Below are 20330 nucleotides of genomic sequence, written 5' to 3'. Positions count from 1 at the left end.
CAATTTCTGTCCTCTTTTCCAGGCCTTGCTCAAACCCCATCTCCTGCAGGAGGACCTCTCAGATTTTCAAACGTGATCTGAGAATAATAATTGCTTTCTCTTACATAGGTACAAATGGCTTTGGGGAGGAGGTGAGCTGTGGATCAGGGTCTTGACTAATGGCCAGTATTTTGATGAATATGGAGAATGAAGAGAAGGCTTTTCTAGTCAAAGAAAGAAAGCATAAGAATCTAAAGTGCAAAGATTATTTTGTAGAGAATGAATAAATAAATTTGGCTGAAATAGGGTAGCCAGGGAAACCGCAAGACAAGAATATTGATAGTTTTGCTGCCAGATTATGCAATGTCTTGAAAGCCAAAGTAAGAATTTTTTATTTTGTCCAGGATGCTAAAGCTTTTCAATATATTGATCTCTTTTCACTTGAGGCAAACAATTAGGGCCTAGTACAGTGGGAGCTTCTGAAGCGGTCTCTTCTACAAGCACCCTTGTCAGTTTATCCCAGTGCTCAGAAAAATGTACTATGCTTGTCACAAGGGGTGAAAGGTTATAAACACTGAATGAAGCAAAGGGGAGCCAATTAAAAAAAAAAAAGAAGGTGTGGTTTTTTTTTGTTTGTTTTTTTGTTTTTGAGGTACAGTCTCACTTTATCTCCCAGGCTGGACTGCAGTGGCACAATCTCGGCTCACTGCAACCTTTGCCTCCTCGGTTCATGCACAATTCTTGTGCTTCAGACTCCCAAGTAGATGAGATTACAGGCATGTGCCACCACATCCGGCTAATTTTTATATTTTTAGCAGAGATGGGGTTTTGCCATGTTGGCCAGGCTGGTCTCGAAACTCTCATCACAGCTTCTAACACGTAGTGAGTGTTAAATAAATAATAGCTATTATCATAATGCCAAATGCAAAGATCATATTATATCTGGAAATCTCTTAATATAATATACCTCAACCATGTGTCAAAAAGCTTTAAAAAACAATAAATTTAAAAGAAAAGGTATTTGATTAAAAGTCAACACTCATCCTTGATTCTTTGTTAATTATTACAAAAGTGAAACAGAGACATTTCATTAACATAATTCAAAACACTTAAACCTTCAAGAAGCATTTCGCTTAACAGCCAATTAATCAAACATAGATTTGATTTAGCATAAGGTATTGTTTAACATGATAAAAACATGAAACATACAAAAGAGATATAACTATTGAAATGAGGAGAAATATGTTTTCTGTACAAGAGACAGTGATGTCCTGGGATGGGGGAGATGCATGAGAAGGGAAAAAGGAAAATGCACTGAAATATATGTAGAATTGAAATAATTCAAATACATAATTGAGTAAAAAAATATACAAAAATCAAAACTTCAGAATATAAAAAGTAACTATCTAGAAAATAAAACATGAAAAATGGTGGACTGCACTCACCCCTGCAAAGAATAAGCCAAACACACAAAATATTCAGAAATAACTCTTGCAAGAATTAGGCTGTCTGTTTATTGAGATGAATACTGTAAAATCTTGATGAGACATGTAAAATATTTGGATAAATGGAGAAACATAATATATTCCTGGAGGGAAAGCTGAATACTTAAAGATACTGTGTTCCCAAATTAACTTAAATATTAATAAAATCATAATTGTATGGGTGAGAACTGAACAGAACAATTCTCACGTATAATCAGGATAATAAACAGATGAATAGCTTTGCCTTTTCTTTGTTAAAAATCATGAGTAGGAAACAACAGATTTTATAACATATAAATCTACATTAATTATGTCCTTGACAGAGACCAGAAACACAGTTCAGTGAAACACCTTAGAAACAGACCCTGCTATTTATAAAGTTGTAATAAATGATTAAAGAAATATTAAAAATCAATGGGGAAAATAATTATTTCATAAATGATGCTGAAAACTGTTTTAGCTATTTAGAAAAAAAATCAGTTTTTAGAGCATACGATGTATCTAACATCACATTAGTTTAAAAAAGTAAATGCAAAAATTAGCAAACAAGATGTCTTCGCAGTAGATGAAAAAAGATTGTTAAGCACTAAAATGGTAAAAGAGTAGTAAAGGAAATGAGCTCAAAATGAAAAGTTTGAAACAGCTACCTGTATGAAATTTAAAACTTCTCTAAGTCAAAACAAACATTGAAAGGTTAAACAGCAAACTGGAAAAGCACTTATAACTAGTAAAGCAAAGGTCTAACATCCTAATATATAAAGAGCTCCCAGAGATCAATATAGAAAATTTAAAATTTTTTAAAAAACAACTGAGTAACAGACATTAAAAGGCAAGAAGGAAATGCATTAATAGAGGGAAATATGGATCACTAATAAGCATGCAAAAAATGGCCTAACAGTAACAATTAGAGAAATAAATATTAAAATAAAATATTCATCTATACATTAGCAAAGCTTTTTTAGAGACTAAAATAAATTGTAGTTAAGATTTGGAGTCAGAATCATTCTCATGTAGAGCTGGTAGACATGAATTGTTCAGCTTTCTGAGCAGCACTCTGGCAATATGAATCAAGTCATAAAAATATTCATGTACTTCAACCAATTATTTCCACTTTCAGGAATCTCTTTGAAGGGTTTAACCAGAAAGGCAGGCAGAGTTCTCTTTAAGATTTTGCATTGCAGCATTGTCCATAAGCAGGAAAAAACTCCCTAAATTTCTAACAATAGAGAAATGGTTATGTAAATTAAAGTGGAGCATATTAGAGAATATTGTTCAGGCATAAAAATGTTTTTGAAGAGTATTTGACGGTATGGTCAAAAGCATTCAGTATGCTCTCAGTTATGTTTGAAAAATAAAATGTGTGAGCTATGAATAGAAAATGCCTGTACAAAATACTCCATAAAATTATTGAAGGCTATTGCTTGAATATGGGATAGTGATTAATTTTATTTTGTTTCCTTCTGTTTTTCAACTTATCTACAATGAACATATTGTTACCTTATACTTACAGAAAATATTAAATCTTTCTTTAGAAGAACTTAGGTAACCCTCCCATAATGATGCAGTTTTGTTTGTTTGCTTGTTTAATCAAAAAAGTCTGCAGAAAGACTCACCTACAACCTCTGCAATCATGAAAATGAAGCATATTGCTGAAGCAGCACAGAGTTTCCACTTGGCATAGGCGTGCTCATTCACCCTGTTCTCTGTGTGCCTGGAGTCACTGTGGCAATGGTACATGCCTCCTGACTCCAGCTCCTCTGGTCTCTCTCTGGGAAACTGATCTTTATTCACTGGTTTCTGTTGAAGTTCCACACTATGGATGAGTTTGACAGAAGCAAGAAATGAACATAGTTACAAACAAGCAACTCACTGACCACCCTGCCCATACTGGGAACCACTATTAGGACATTGGCTAACTTGCTAGGAAGTGTTAATTTGCAACTCCTTCTGCAAGAAAATGTCAAGTATAAGAAGCAAGCAAGAAATTTCCTTCTATACCCCAACTATTGAAGTTTTAGTTTTATTCAGTCAAACTCTTATTTAGTCAATACACCACCAATGATTAAGAGATAGCAAAGGAATAGGAGAAAAGAAGTAGATTGATTTTAAAGGGATTTCTTCCCAGTTATTTCACTCTTAAAAGACATTGGACACTGTGTTACAAAAAAATAAAAGAAAATAAGTCAGGGTACATTGTACAATATGTGTATATGAACCAGACTGAGGATTCAAATACACATCAACATCATTGATAGATCATAGCACTTTTTCCTGCTGAGTCTGTATGTACTTTGAGACCTTCTTACCACCACTCTTCAGGCAGTGGCAACCAATTAATGAATGTTATCATGAGAGTTGAAACCTACTTATATTTGAGTATCAGTTCTGCTCAAATATAAAGCATGATCCTAGAGTCGCTCATAGAATTTCACAAATGGAAAGGTAGACATTTGTTCCAACCCCTTTTTTTTTTCATTTTTTAAAACAACTTTTATTGATGCAAAATAAATGTACCTAATTTAGGGTACATGTAATAATTTAATATGTTCAAATAATTTTAAAGATCAAATCAGTATACTTGAGATGTCCATCACCTTAAATATTTGTATGTATTTTCTTCATTTTAGAAACATTTCAGTTATTCTTTTCTGGCTATTTTGAAGTATGCGATAGATAATTGCAAACTATATAGTCACCTCACAGATCTATCAAACACTAGATCTTTTTCTTCTCTCAAATCATATATCTGTACCTATTAATCAACCTTTCTTTATACTGTCCTCCTCTCTTTGCTTCTCAGCCTCTTGTAACCACCAGTCTACTCTCTATCTTCATGAGAGCCATTCTTTTGGCTCCCATATATAAGCAAGAACATGTGACATTTGTCTTTCTGTGCTTGGCTTGTTTCACTTAACTTCAACCCCGTGTTTCTTGGCTGAGGTAACTAAGGTTCGGGGAGTTTAAGTAACTGACTGAGGTCAAATATCCAGGAAATGCTGGAGTGGGGATCCCAAGCCCACTATTTATTCTGTCATGCCTAAAACCAATTTAGGTGTCCTGAAGGTGGAGCAGGAAGGCAAATGTCAATCTCCATGCATCTTGAACTAATCAGATTTTTAAATTTTTGTAAATAAACTCATGTACAAAATAAGAGTCTTGGAATTAAGAACTTTGCATTCCTGGCTTTGAAAGTTAAAAAACAAACAAACAAACAAAACTAGTAATATATCCACTTTTCCTTTGTTTCATTTAGGCTGTCACCATTCAGAATTAAAATTTTGATGGTTTGAGCTTAGATGACAATTATTATTCTGACTCTAATTATTATTATATTTGATTTTTCTGAATAAAATTATATATATTTATCATAGAAAATCTAGAATCATAAAAAATCACAAAGCATAGAAAAAAATAACTGGTAATCTTATCTCCAAGAGACAATTATTATTGATATTTTATTTTGTAGCTTTGTAATATGTGAATACACTTTGTGAATAATTAGAGTCCATATTAGTTAGGATGCTTTGGGTTGCAAGTGTGGAAAACAAGACTCTTGCTAGGATAATTAATAAGTAAGAATTATTGGTTTCGCAACTGAAAACATCTACAGGGGCAAGATTTCAGATACTCTTTGACCAGGTCTCCAGATTCATTTCTCTGTGGTTCTCAGCTATTCTCCAACCTCACCCTGGTCTTCCTCATGGTAGTGGGATGGTTGTGAAAGGTAATCAAACTACGTACTTCTTTTTTAATATATATGTATAAAGCATATCCCATATCAAACTGCTAATCAAGAGTCTTGATGGGCATATGGATTTGGCTAAATGAGAAACAACCACTGTACCCAGGAGAATATGGGTGACCTGATTGACTTCGGCATTGTCACACTCAGAAGATTGGCAAAACCCAGCCATGCTGACTCCTAGAGCTGAGAATAGGGAATATTCTACCTAAACCACATGGCTGCTCCTCAGTGAGGAAGTGCTATAATGGATGTGAATAAGGTGATTGTATCACAAGAGGATCCTACCAAAGATACAGCTTCTGAACCTGATTCCTAGCTATAAATATTGTTAATATTTTCTCAATTTATAAAATTTTTATATCATTATGTTTAAAATATGGAGGGCATTATTTATTTAATATAACTATATCATAGCATAATTAACTGTTTTTTTTATTGTTGGACAACTCATTCTTTTCCAATTATTTGCTCATATAAGCACTACTATGATTACATCCTTATAGCTAATCTTCACTCAATATATTATCTCCTTACACTGGAATCTCAAAGGGGAAATTACTTGGTCAAAAGGTACCTACATTTCTAAGGAATTTGATATATATTGCCAATTGGTTTTGGAATATACATCAAGACCAATTTACATCATTGTTTTTTCACCAATGATGTGATTAGCACTCAGGATTTTGAGTAGTTTTGAATAATCTTCTTAGTTGGAATAAGAACAATTTGGAAAGTAACAAAGTATTTATATTTTAAATGAGTAGATTTTTGCCTTTGTTACATAACAATATTCTAACAATAAATAACCATAGAATTTGGTAGTGTGGGTCCCCAATGGACATCAACTCAGAGGAGCCTGAGTACTAACACAAACACATTGCTGAGATTTACTCTTTCCTTGGACTAAGACAGCATAAGCAAAGTAGGCTCACCAGTTATTCTGGAACTGCCTGATGTGCTGTAGTCATATGAAGCATTGCTTTATTTTATGGTTTTCATGAATCTTATGACCAGGGAAAGCCAAGTAGTCAGTGACCAGGAGAGACCATTTATACTGGAGCAACTTAGAAGCCAGATGAAGACAAGAATCAAACTTGGGGGAAAGGCCCTGGGCAATGCCACAAGGAGGAAAGTGTGAAAATGTCGGCAACTTTTACTTTTGTGTGTGCCTCCCTGTCTCGGATTCTAAGATTAGTGAATATGGATATGCTTTTAGCTGAGATTGCTCCTTGAAGCACTAAGCCAGAAATCCAAAACTGGGCTTTATAAGGTCCGTTGAAATTGTATACATTGTGTTCACGTGTGTGCATGTGTCTGTGTATGTTATGTGTGCATTTTATGGGAAAGGCAACAGTACACAGTCTTCACTTGGCTCCTAAAAGAGTCTGACTTCCAAGAAGTTAAAAACCAAAGTTAAGATACATTCCTCATCATCTCATTAAAGCAAAGTTATCTTAGTGTCTCTAGATGCAGAACAAACTCTTGATCTGAACAATGATGTGAATTTTAAGTATTATTTTAAGAACAAAGTTATAAAAAGCAAATGCTATGATGCAGCAAACCAACCCACTGAAATGGGAATCTGCTATTCATGCACAAATCCCAAAAGATTCCTATGCATTCAAATATAGCCAAAGCTTTAAAAATTAGGAATAATAAGCCAAAGAAATTTACTGTAGCATCAAAGAGAAAAAAGATGGAGAAAGAGAGATGTAAAAGTATGGAAATATTAGAAAATTTGACGTCAATATTCTAGAACTTTGATTTCACCTCCAAAATATAGGATTTAGAAAATGAGACTTTATTTTTGCAATCTTAGAGAAACTTTGATTTACTTTATTTTATTTTTGTTTAGTGGTAGAAGTTACATCCCTTTGCTTCTATTTCCAAAATAATGTTGGTAAAATTTTTATTTTTTACCCTCTTATTTCAAATGTTGAGTACATAAAATCATGCTGCTTTTATACTTTCATATCACTTTTCCCAAGAACCTCAAATCGCTATTCTTCTTAGAAGGGGAGAGGAAAAACTTCAGTCCTACCATGAATTTCTAATATTTCATTCATGCATCATTAAATATTTATTGCATACCTACAAAGGTCCTGCATCATCAGAAGTGTTAACGATACCATGTTGTATGAAAAAAAAAAAGTTTCTTCTCTAAGGAACTTGTATTTTAGTAAAGGGAGACAAAGAATGAATGAATTAGTAGTAGCAGAGGCTATATAATATGATGGATGGTGAGCAGGAGAGGGAAGACGAACTACCTTAAATGGGGTGGGAAGGGAAGACACCTCTTCAGAGGTGATATCTCAGCAGCAAGTTATAGAATTACCAGAAAAAAACCTATGTGAGTGAAAGCTATCAGAAGTAGAGGGCATTGCTGGAGCAAAAGCCCAAAGGCAAAAAAGATTTTCTTGTTCAAGCGCTTGTCTCGAATAGCAAAAAACTACATGAGTTACCCTGTGGCATAAAGAAAGCATGAAATGGAAAGAGGTCAGAAAAGTAGACAGGGATCAGATTTTGCAGAACACTGCAGGCCATCATAAAGAGTTTAATTTAATTCAAGGTTTAAAAGGAAAAATGTGGCAGGTTTTGAGCTGGGAAGTAATATTACCTGGTTCACATTTCTAAAGTGATCACTTTGGGTACTGCCTGGAAGACTAGAGTGTAGAGGATCAAAACATAGAAACCCTTAGGAGGTGGCTACAGCCAACACATAGGTGACTTGTATCCATGTGGTGACAATAAAAATGGAAAGAAGTAGACATATTTGAGGGACATTTGGGAGGTGGAGTCAACAGGACTTGAAAATTAATAGCATTAGTTAAGGGGGAATAATAGAGGGGCGAGAAAGATGACTGATCGGTTTCTGGTTAGAGTAAGGAAGAGAAGGGCATGCCAGTTTCTGAGATGGGGCTGAGTGGCAGGCAATGCAGTATAGAGGCTGAGAGCTTGGGCTCTGGCAACCCACCAACTCAGTTGAACTCCAGCCTTACCACTCACTAGTCATCTGACGTATGGAAGTTACTTAACCTCTCTGTGCCTCAGTTTCCTCATCTGAAAATGGAAATAATGAAAGCATCTCTCTCATTGGCTGGTTGAGAGATTTTTAGCTAATTCATATAAACCACTTCAAATTGTGACTGGAACAAGATAAGTGCACAAATTTTTAAATTATTTTGCTATATTCATTAACCACATTACATTATTATTATTGTTCTTTAGGAAGGATAAAGTAGACTACACTGCAAAGCAACTTTCAGGATAAGCATTTTTATAACAAGGCTTAGATTAAAAAAAGCAAACCAATTTTTTGTTTCTCTTTTGCCCACATCTACTATTCCAGATTTTACTCTAGTGACATCAGTTTTGTATGAATTGACCCTGGAGATTGACTGTCCGTTCCTAAACAGAAGATAAATGTCAAAGAGGAAAAGAACATTCCTGTAATCCCTTAGCAGTTCTTCACTTCTGTTTTCCTGCTTCACCATTCTCTTTGTCTGCCCTAGACATAGTCCTATATGCTCCATCCCTGAGACCCTGTCTTGAATATAGTAGATGTTCAGTACATATTTGTTGGGATTAGATTTCACCAATGTTTATGAAATAGATGAGTGATGTGAAATTAATAGTTTGAAGGGTGAGAACTACAAATGTTTACAGAATTAAATGTTATGTTTTGTCCTAGACAAGCATTCAATCACATACACTGTTTTAACCAACTTTATTAAAACTACAATTTGTGTACTTTGGGAGGCCAAGACAGGCAAATCACTTGAGGTCAGGAATTCAAAACCAGCCTACTCTGCATGGTGAAACCCCATCTCTACCAAAAATATACAAAAATTAGCCAGGCATGGGGTGGGTGCCTGTAATCTTAGCTACTGGGGAGGCCAAGGCAGGAGAATCACTTGAACTCAGGAGACAAAGGTTTCAGTGAGCTGCGATCATGCCACTGTACTCCAGCCTGGGCAACAGACCAAGACTCTGTCTCAGAAAAAAAAAAAAAAAAAAAAAAGATGTAATTTGTAATATCATGGAAATGATCTATTTAATCTATATAAATTAATGGTTTTCAGTATATTCACAGAGTTGTGAAACCATTACCAAAAAAGAAACCAACATTCATTAGCAGTAATTTCCCATTCTCCTTACACCCACTCCCAGGCAACCATTAATCTACTTTCTGTCTTTACAGATTTGCCTATTTGAGACATTTCCTATAAATAGAATCATATAATATGAGGACTTTTGTGAATAGCTTCTATCATTTATCATCATGCTTTCAGGGTTTATCCATGTTGTAATAAATATCAGCATGTCATCAGTACTGCCTTTTATTTCCAAATGATATTTTATTGTGTGGATACACACAATTTTACATAGTCAGTCGATGGGTATTGGGTTGTTTCTTTTTTGTTGTTTTTGACTATTCTGAATAATGCTGCTATGGAAATATGTATTAAAGTGTTTTGTAGAAGTGTTTTTTCACTTCTCTTCCAATCTAGCAATGAAATTCCTGAGTCATAAGATAACTTTATGTGTGACATTTTGTGGAACTGCTAGACTGTTTTTCAAAGCACAGTACAGTGTATGAGAGTTCCTATTTCTCCAAATCCTTGCTAACACTTATTATTGTTTTTTTTTTATTATAGCAATCCTAGTGGGTATGAAGCAGCATCTCACTGTGGTTTTGATTTACATTTCCCTAATGACTAATGATATTGAGCACATTTCATGTGCTTATTACACATTTGCATGTTTTCTCAGAGAAATGTCTATTAATATTCTTTACATATTTTAATTTAATTTATTTATATTTCATTAATTATAACAGTTTATATATTCTTATACACATTCCCTTGTCAGATATGTAATTTGTAAATATTTCATCTCAATATGTGCCTTATCTTTTTATTTTCCTGTATTATTTACAGAACAAAATATTTTGATGTTCTCCAATGTATATAATTTTTCTTTTATCACTTACACTTTGGGTGTCATGCCAATAAATCATGTCCTAACCTAAGATCACATGTTTTCATTTAAGGATTGTATAGTTTTTGCTCTTATATTTAGGTCTGTAATCCATTTTTTTGGTGAATTTTTTGTAGTATGAGGTCAGAAAGGTATACAAATTAATTCTTTGCTTATGTATATCCAGTTGTCCTAGCAATAGTTGTTGAAAAGACAGTTTTCTTTAGCCATTGAATTGTCTTGGATACCTTGTTGAAAAACAATTGACCACACATATAAGAACTTATTTCTGGGCTGTAAATTCTATCCCATTGGTCTATATGTCTGTCTTTATGCCAGTACCACACTCTTGTGATAACTATAGCTTTGTATTAACTTGTGAAATCAGGAAGTGTGAGTCCTCCAAAGTTACTCTTTTTCAAGATTCTTTTGCCTTTCCTAGGCTCCTACTGGTTCCATATAAATTATGGGACTAGCTTAACTTCTTCAAAAAGTCAGTCAGGATTTTAGTAGTAATTGCATCAAATTTCCTTGTAAATTTTGAGAATAATGTCATCTTAGCAATATTAAGTTTTCTAATCCACAAACATGGGATATCTTTTCATCGATTTATATATTTTATTCTTTCTTTAATGTTTCTAATTCTTTCATTGTTTTGTAATTTTTAGTGTAAAAACTTTGCACTTAATTTGTTAAATTTATTCTAAAATATATTATTATTTTCATACTATGGTAAATGAAGTTGATTTCTTAATTTCATTTTCAGATTTTTCATTGCTACTATATAAAAATACAATTACTATTTGTATATTGATTTTTTTTACTGTGACCTTACCAAACTTGTTTATTAGTTCTAAAATTTTTTAATGGATCTTTTGAAACTCTCTACATATAAGATAATGTCATTTGAAAACAATGATAATATTAATTCTTTCTTTCCGATTTGAATGTCTTTTATTTTGTTGTCATTCCCAGTTGTTCTGGCTAGAACATACAGTACCATGTGGAGTAGAACTCATGAGAGTTGACATTTTTATCTTGTACTTGATATTGGGGGAAAGCTTCCAGACTTTCACAATAATTATGATAAAAGACTATACATTTGTACAGTGTATACTGCTCCAGTAATGGGTGCACCAAAATCTCAGAAATCACCACTAAAGAGCTTATCCATGTAATCAAACACCGCCTATTCCCCAAAAATCTATTGAAAAGTAAATTATGATATGAGCTGCAGGTTTTTCATAGATGCTTTTGAAGAAGTTTTATTCTATTTCTAGTTTAGCAGGTGTTTATATAATTAAGGGGTGTTGAATTTTGTCCATTTCTTTTACTGCATCTGGTGAGGTGATCATGTGGGCCTTGTTCTGTATCCTCTTAATATGTTGTATCACTGTGATTGTATTTCAGATGTTAAATTAAGCTTGCATTACTCAGATAAATCCCATTTTATCACTGTTAATAATTAACTTTTATATGTTGCTGGATTCAGCTTACTAATATTTTTCGAGGATTATTGCATCTATGTTCATAAGGGATATTGTTCTGTAGTTTTATTTTCTTGTGATATTTCCTCCTTTTTTTACTCTCAGCAGAATATTGACCTCATAGAATGAGTTAAGAAGTATATTTACATCTCTTTTATTTTTGGGAAGAATTTATGAGGAGTTAATATTAATTCTATTTTAAATTTTGGTAGAAATCACCAGTGAAGACATCTGGACTTGGGCTTTTTTGTGTAAGGTTTTTTGAAATTTATTGATAATTCAATATGTTATCAGGTATTCTATTTCTTAAGTTCATGTGGTAGTTGGTGTCTTTCTATGAATTTATTCATTTCAGCTATTACATAAATTTTATTTTTTGCAGTTTACTATTTAATCAGTTAATAGAAGAAAGGAGAACAAATCGTTTGTCTTTTATGATTACCCACATTATTACCTTTATTGGAGCTATTTTTTTTAGTGTTGATTCAACTTAATATCTGGCATCATTTATTTTAATATTCCTTCTTTTACCATTTTTTCTTTACTTTTTTTTTGTAAAGTAAATCAAGCAACAACTTATCATTTGTCTTTATTTCACCGTTATTTTAGGAAGATAGTTTAGGTGAATATAAGATTTTTAGTTAATAGGGATTTCTTTTTCTTTTACTGCTTTAAATGTCATCTCACCTCCTTTGCTTCTGGGAGAAGTTGGCTGTTTCTGATTGGGATGCTCTCATATATAATAAGTCTTCTTTTTCTCTCTTGCTGCTTTCAAGATTTTTTATTTGTATTTTGCTTTTAATACTTTTACTATAATGTGTGAGGGTGTAAATCTATTTGCTTGATTCTTCTTAGAGTTTGTTGTCCATTATGAATGTGTAGATTAATATTCAACAAAGTTCAGAAGTTTGGGGCCATTATTTCTTTGACTATTTTTCTGCTTCTTTTTCTCTCTCATTCTGGCTCTCTTATTATGCATATGTTAATACATTTAACAACCTACCAAATTTCTCTGAAGCTCTGTTGATTTTACTTCATTCTGTTTTCTCTGTTCTTCATGCTGCATAATATCTTCCAATCTATTTTCAAGTTCAGTGATTTCTTTCTTCTTCCAGCTTCTATGAGTAGAGCTCTACTGTTGAACCCCTCTAGTGAAATTTTAATTTCACTTATTGTATTTTTCAGCTTCAGAATTTTCATTTAGTTCTTTAAAAAAAAATTCATAACGGCCGGGCGCGGTGGCTCAAGCCTGTAATCCCAGCACTTTGGGAGGCCGAGGCGGGTGGATCACGAGGTCGAGAGATCAAGACCATCCTGGTCAACATGGTGAAACCCCGTCTCTACTAAAAAAAAAAATACAAAAAATTAGCTGGGCATGGTGGCGCGTGCCTGTAATCCCAGCTACTCAGGAGGCTGAGGCAGGAGAATTGCCTGAACCCAGGAGGCAGAGGTTGCGGTGAGCCGAGATTGAGCCATTGCACTCCAGCCTGGGTAACAAGAGCGAAACTCCGTCTCAAAAAAAAAAAAAAAAAATTCATAACTCTTCATTTATATTCCCAATGTCATGAGACATTTTTAATCATACCTATCTTTAATTCTTTCTTCTTTGCTTTTCTTTAATTCTTTGAATGTATTTATAATCACTGTTTTGAAATATTTGAATTCTGTGTCCAATACCTGGACTGTTTCTACCGACTGCTCTTTTTCATCATGTACAGGTTATTCTTTCCTTTTTTTTATATATATCTCATAAACTGTTGCTGCATTCTGAGAGTTTTATATCATATATTGTAGCAATTCTGGATACTGATCTCCCATGTGTTTTTTGTTCATGTCTACTTACTTGATGCTCTATTTGTTTGGTGACCTGGCTTGCCTAGTGGACATTATTTCCTCTGACTTTTCCTGCATGTGCAGCCTCTGTTGTCATTCCTCAGAGGGTTCATCATTGGGTAGATGCACAGTTATTCTTATCCTCTCCCATTTCCAAAGGATAAAAATCACTTTAGTTGTGTTCACTTTGACTGTTTCTTTCCACTGTCTCACTGTTAAGTGATTGTTCTGCTTGTGTTGGTATCACACTCAAATTTTGGCCTTCTTAATTGTTTGCTGAACTGTTGCTCTACTGTTTTCAATAATATTCTGAGGTACGAAATGACCAATATTTGATCCAATTAAATTTGGTTTCTTTATTAATTACTCTGCTTCAGCTACTATAACAATATTTCACAGAATGGGTGGCTAAAACCACAGAAATGTGTTTCCTCACAGTTCTGGAGGATGGAAGCCCATGATCAAGATGCTAGCAAATTCACAGGTGAGGGTTTTTTTTTTTTTGCCTAATAGGTGTCTGCCTTTTCGTTATTTCCTCACGCAGTCTTTCCTTAGTGTATACTCACAAAAAAAGAGAGTGAGCTATCTAGAGTCTCTTCTTATAAAAACATTAATTCTGTCAGATCACGACTTCACTCTTACAACCTCAATTAACCTTATTTACTTTCTAGGAGGCCCCATCTCCAAATGCAGCCACACTGGGCATTTGTGCTTCAACATGTAATTGTGGCAGACATAAACATTTGATCTATAACAGGCTTCTTTACAGGGGTAATATTTGAGGCCAAATTTTGTGGTTAGTGCCAAATCCAGGAGGGCACTTCTTACCTGTTTTTTCTGCCTGTCTCTGTTTAACTTCTAGCTGGTCTGCCACTAACTTGTTGTTATCATGAAGCAACAAGCCTACTCCTAATTGCTCACCAGAAAAATCTTCACTGTTTTCAACAGTGTCCCTATGCTTGAAATGCCCCATGCTCTCTTAGAAATAAAATTTCACTTGTGTATCATCAGTCTTCTAAGGGGAAGATACATAGCCTCTATGCTTATGGTCTGCCTCTCCCGCGAGGAGTACCTTTATGCCGGTGCACCAGAGCTGGCAGAGGAGACAGTGACCTACTTCTCCTGGAGCACTACGCTTGCTCCACAAGTGGAGCACGGAATGTGGATAGTAGTCCCTAGTAGACATTATTTTTTACTTGTGCCTCCTGGAATATATCCTATACACTATGAGTGATCCAGGGTGGGGATATTCAGGACCTTGCTGCTCCTGGGCTAGAGATTATACCCTATGAGAGGAGGCTGGGTGGAGGAAGGAAACCATAGTCCTCTTGGCCATGTCTGCAGTGAATAGAATTTCTGCAACCTGAAGTTGGGACAATATGAGATTCCAACAGCCTTTTGCTCCAGAGGTGAACTATGATCTTTAACTAGAAGCTGGGAGGGGAGAAAGCCCTGTCTTTTGACTACATCTACTCAGAGTTGAGCTCCCGTCATACTGAGCTTGGGGAAGAGGAGAGATTAATGGAGCAGATCTTGGCTCAAATGCCATAAACTCTCACTTCTTACTGAGATTTAGATTTTCTTGAATAAATAATTCTTAATTTTCTGCATGCCCTTAAGACAGCTTCTAGAGATTTTCATATTTTTAAAAATAATTTTCACCTGTTGCATAGTTGTTGAAAAGGTTCTAGCACTATACCTCTACCGTCTGTCCCTGTCCTTACTTCTTCTGTACTTCTTCAACATATGACTTGGGAAAAAGAGAAACTTGATCCCTCCCATCTAGAACCAACTTTTTTTTCCTACAATGAACCCACAGCGCAGATAATCCAATCAGTAAAACAAGATTTGGAGGGAATGCAGAGGGTGAAAAATATGGTTCATGGCACCTACGAGGTCCAGTATTACTACTTCCTGTGGTAAAATGTCTGTAAAATTACCTCCAGCAATTCCTGTCATCCTACATACACATGCAATCAAGAGGTGAAATCTATTTCCTCACCCATGAAATCTGAGACTTGGGACTTGCTTTAACCCATAAATTATGATTAAAATGATACTGTGCCAGTTCTGGGCTTAAGCTATCTGAGAACAGTCAGCTTACACTGCTACTCTCTTGCTACTCCAGACTGCCATGTAAGGAATTCCAGGCTAACCAGATAAAGTGAGGCCATACAGAGAGATAAGCCATGGGAAGAAGAATTAAGACTCCTGCCCCAAGCAAAAGCCAACACAAAGATCTCAGTCATGTGTGAAGCCTCCTTAAGCCTTCTAGCCTAGCCAAGATACCAGCAGAATGCAGCCTTCCATTCCAGCTAATCCCACATTGAATGCTGCCCAAATCCTGACCCAGAGAATCATAATAAAATAGTTGTTTAAGCCACTACCTTTTGGGGGTAGTTTGCTGCACAGCAATAGATAAATGAAACACTCCATTTGTGGAATTCGATAATAAAGTTTTCTTCTGATTAAGTTTCGTAACAGCTGGTAACAATTTAAATAGAAAGCAAATAAGTAGAAAGAAAAGGAGGGAGAAGGAGAAAAGAGGAGAAATAACGGGACAAAGTTATCTATGATTAATACGGACAGAACAAAATCAATCAGATAGACTGGGATAGGTGAGGGAAAAAGTGATTAAGTGAGGGGATTCAGGGACATGTGACCTAAGGAAGAAATAGATTAAGGATTCAGGAGCCCACATGGTGGATGTATGTGTACAGGAGATGTAGAGGCAAAAGGGGAACACTAAATTAACAGGCAGGGGACCTGGGTCTATAGCCCAATTCTTTTGTAATTAGCCATTTGCCCTCAAGACAGGTATTTATTCTAACCTCAAAAAAGGCATTTGTTCTGTCTGGTATTCAGTTTCCTACAGAGTAAAATGAGGGATAGACATAAATAATTTCTTGCAGATTTAATTTCTTTCCCTTGATAAGAAAATACAAATGACTTTGACAGTTCTTATAAACACTGTGTCCTGAAAACCATACCCATTTATGGGGTAGATGAGACTTTGTAACTTGAAGCGGCTGGCTTATTTGTGCAATAAACTATGTTAATAGTCTATGTTAATGAGAAGGAAAATATTGCTATTTCAATAATTTAGAGATGCTGTATTGATAGCCTCTGTAGGGTTAACAATTTCTTATCCAATTTCTGCCTGACTTGCCATGAGGCTTTGTTTTTTATGTTAATAACCTCAATAAATCATATCTAATATTTTCTAAGAAAACTATTCAAATGTGAGACTGCTGGCGTCTTTGTTTTAAGCCAAGTCATAAATATACTTTTTATAAAATCTCTTTGCTGTTGTTAAAATATTTGATGCTATCAAACCTAGTATCACTACTCCTTAGAATATTAATTTGGCTTTGTGAAACAAGAACATTACACTTATTATTAATGGGTGAGTGTTCTCTTAAATTCTTCTAACATGCATTCTTTTCAGATTTGTATTAACTCATTTATATTCACTGAATATGTTCCTTTTTTGAACCCCTTCAGATTCAACTCCTCAAACAAACCAAGCTCACATTCTTATATATGTGAAAGTATATTTTCTGTCCAATTATCTCAGTCTGGAAAACTTTCCTCAAACCTGCTTCTATGCAGGTTATCCCTAACCCTACTTTAATTCCTTTTATTTTTCAGCTCTTAGCCTATTACTTCTGAAAAAGCTTCCTTTGATTCCAAAGTCCAGTTATTCTCATTGAACGCCCTCAGTATGACACGAATACACTCTGTTATAATTGCCTTGTTCTAATATGTATTTCACATTAGACTAAGTTTCAAGAGGACAAAGATCTGAGGCTAGACATTTTTTTCTTTCTCATTATAAGTCCCACACTTAGCACAGGTGTATTCAGTCAATAATTGTTAACCAAGTGAAAAATGAATGAATGTATTGCATGTGACACTGTGGGAGATATTAAAAAGAAATGGAATACTTTGTAGAACATTAAGATCAGCTGTATTTATTATAGGCATGTATGTTAGTAATGATATTTTATGAGTAAGAAAACAATTTATTTTAAGATCAATACAACCACAATTTTGCTGTATAGTTGAAGTCTTAATTTTTTCTAAATATAATGTAATAAAATTTACTGTCTATCTTAAAGTTGAGAATAATTAAGAAAGGAAAAGTAAACACATTAAGTTAGATAGGTCTGTTTGGTGGAAGAAACACTCCAGATGAAAAACACATCAATAAAATGTGTTCTTTATGCACTCAGGATATTTAAGGAATCAAATTAACTATATAAAGTATTGCATTTTTCAGAATATAAAATACATGTCAGTCAACAACTTACAAAATGTTCGAAAGTGTCCCCAAGTTGCAGAGTAAAAGTTTACAGTTCAGAAACAACAAGGTATAGGAATGGATATTCAAGAGAGAAAATTGTGAAACAGACACAGACATCTATTACCTTTCTAGTGTGAAAGCGTACATCTTGGCGGCTTTATCGTTCACAAGATACGTTCTTTCAAGAAATTCCATGATGGCCAGGATCAGAACTGCTGCTGTTATTGTTGAACTTACTGCCCAGCTTTGGACGCAAAGCAGCACTGCAATTATTTATGCACTTTCTAAAGAAAAAAATTAAAAGGCTCCAGAGATTAAAATAATGAGCTTCCTATGTCAGTGTTGTTGGTAGGTCTTCTAAAATTATAGCCTCCTTGGAATTTTACCTGGCTTCATTGTTTTCACCTACAAAAACTGCTTTTCTAGGGAGACTTGCTGGCATTATATGAAGTGTGCATGTCTTTCACATGCTATTGGACTCAATTGTGCTTTCTAAGAGGTAGAGGAGCTCACGAGTTTGCTACTAATTGCTGATGTAGGGTTTTGACCTTCAGAGCACACCTGGGTGAGCTGCAAACAGCTACTGTTCTGTACACTCATCTGTTTTTTTCTTTTTCTCTCCCTCCTCCTTTTTCTAGACTCTTTATCAGCCTAAAAGTATTTCTTTGGAATTTAGTTCTAAGATGACCTCAACAGCTGTCAGAATTTACTTGTATCTCCTAGGACTATTTTGGGATTTCACTATTGAAACGGAGGACAGGGGTCAGTAGTTTTTGAAACCAGTAATCTGAAAACAGTTCTTGGTACAGCAGCTTTGAAATCCTTTCGAACGGCAAGAGGACAGATTCTGCTTCTACATAAATAACAGCCTTCCAAAATACAAGAACCAGAGTGAGTTTTGTTCTCCCTGGCCAGGGTACCCTCTCCTAAGGATCAAGGATTCACCCAAGGAAACCCTATCAGGCATGCCAGTTCCAACTCGCAGGAATGAAGCCTCTGAGTTTCTCCTGGGAGACTTCCAACTCCTCAACTCCTAGGAATCGGCATTTTCCGTCATTACAAAGCACTTTTCTTCCAAAATAAGAGAAAGAACTATAGCCTTATGGCAAAAGCCTGGACAAACAGTAGGCATCTGTTTGCGGGCAAAGGTTTCAAGACTTATACACATGTACGCAAGGGCGCAGAGGGAGGGGTTGTGTAGACTGCAGAAGTGGAGGAAACCCCAGACCACTAGTTTCTTGTTGCCTTTTCCTTCCATGAGCACTAGCCTTCTAGTGAAAAAACTCTTGAGTAGTTAAGTCCCAGAATAACTCAGTGGCCCACTGTCACCGGAAGTTGCCCATCATGCTGAGCTGAGATCTCCTGCAATGGCCTAATAAAATAATACTGTCCTCTAAAAGGAGTATGGGGTTCAGTGCCAATTGTCGTAGGCAGTGACAGAAGTCACCTTTGGTTAAGAGTGAGAATATTAGGTCTCCTATCACATCTGTGGTATAGCTATAGCTCTTATTATCTTAAGATTTTAAACACTCCCATCTATGGCACAAATTTTAAGGTATTCTCATATGACCCCACTCTTGTACTAACCCTTAACTTTGCTCACACAGTTGGGAGCCCCTAAGAGGCTCTGAGAGAGCTTTTTCCTTGAAAGTGAAGGCATTGACATCCTGGATCTACTGTTAGCAGAATAAAAACTAATGTATTTTTTCTCATATGTTCTTACTCTTACCTTTACAAAGTAATCAGCTATTCTGTGGAGGCAGAAGTAGAAAACCAGAAAAGAATAATTAATCCACCTGTGTGACACAGTCCCATATGTCATAGCTTGAATCATTTGTGAATAGTTTCTAGCACATATGAGAGAAATAGAATTCAAGTGAATGAATGTTAAAAAATGAGAAAACTACTTTAAATCAGTATGAAATTCATTAAGGGTACAAAAAAGAGATAAGCAATATTTTTAAATCAGGAAGAAGGATATTTGGCTATAGATATGAACAGGAAATCAACAATCTGGAAGTTTGAGATTCCTCAGTGTGAACTTTGCCCCTAGTACAAATATGGATATACAGATCTATGCATGTCTATTTATGATTCTATGAGTGTGAAAGATACATGCCAGGTGGTTACCGTGGATTGCCTATGGGACAAGCATCAAGTGAGAGTAGGATGGGGTTGATGTAGGACAAGGAACAGTGGAGATGGGAAAAGAGAGAATGAGAAACCCAAGTAAAACAACAAAAAATACTGCTACCCTCTGCCAAATATATATCCTATGATCGCTTCTATTTATCCGTAAGATGAACTATATAGGTCCTATGCGGTCTAATATCAGCAATTTTATATGGTTCAACTTAAATATATATGTACGCATATATAGATACCTAAAATATGTGTGTGGATATGTATGTAGCATTTACTAATAAAATGTACATATTTATAAAGTATTGGGAAATTAACGATGATTTTCATCAAAGATTTATGAATTCCAAAAGTTACCCTTGAAGATGATTACC

At 35.0% G+C, this 20330-nt stretch overlaps 1 protein-coding gene and 1 long non-coding RNA gene across 2 annotated transcripts in view; one reads left to right on the top strand and one right to left on the bottom strand.

The window, feature by feature from the left end:
* SLC30A8 (solute carrier family 30 member 8) overlaps positions 1-18009 on the bottom strand; it is a 42828-nt gene extending 24819 nt beyond the window's left edge. Inside the window, exons 1-2 of the mRNA XM_010343682.3 lie at positions 17939-18009; positions 3077-3276 (exon numbers count right to left, since the gene is read on the bottom strand). Coding sequence (XP_010341984.1) covers positions 3077-3276; positions 17939-18009 — 271 coding nt within the window. The remainder of the gene's footprint in view (positions 1-3076; positions 3277-17938) is intronic.
* LOC141581487 (uncharacterized) overlaps positions 1-20330 on the top strand; it is a 474675-nt gene that overhangs the window by 355217 nt on the left and 99128 nt on the right. The window lies entirely within an intron of this gene.

The sequence above is a fragment of the Saimiri boliviensis genome, chromosome 15, assembly GCF_048565385.1.
Source record: "Saimiri boliviensis isolate mSaiBol1 chromosome 15, mSaiBol1.pri, whole genome shotgun sequence".
Lineage (NCBI taxonomy): Eukaryota > Metazoa > Chordata > Mammalia > Primates > Cebidae > Saimiri > Saimiri boliviensis.
This window is presented reverse-complemented; position numbering and strand designations above follow the sequence as displayed.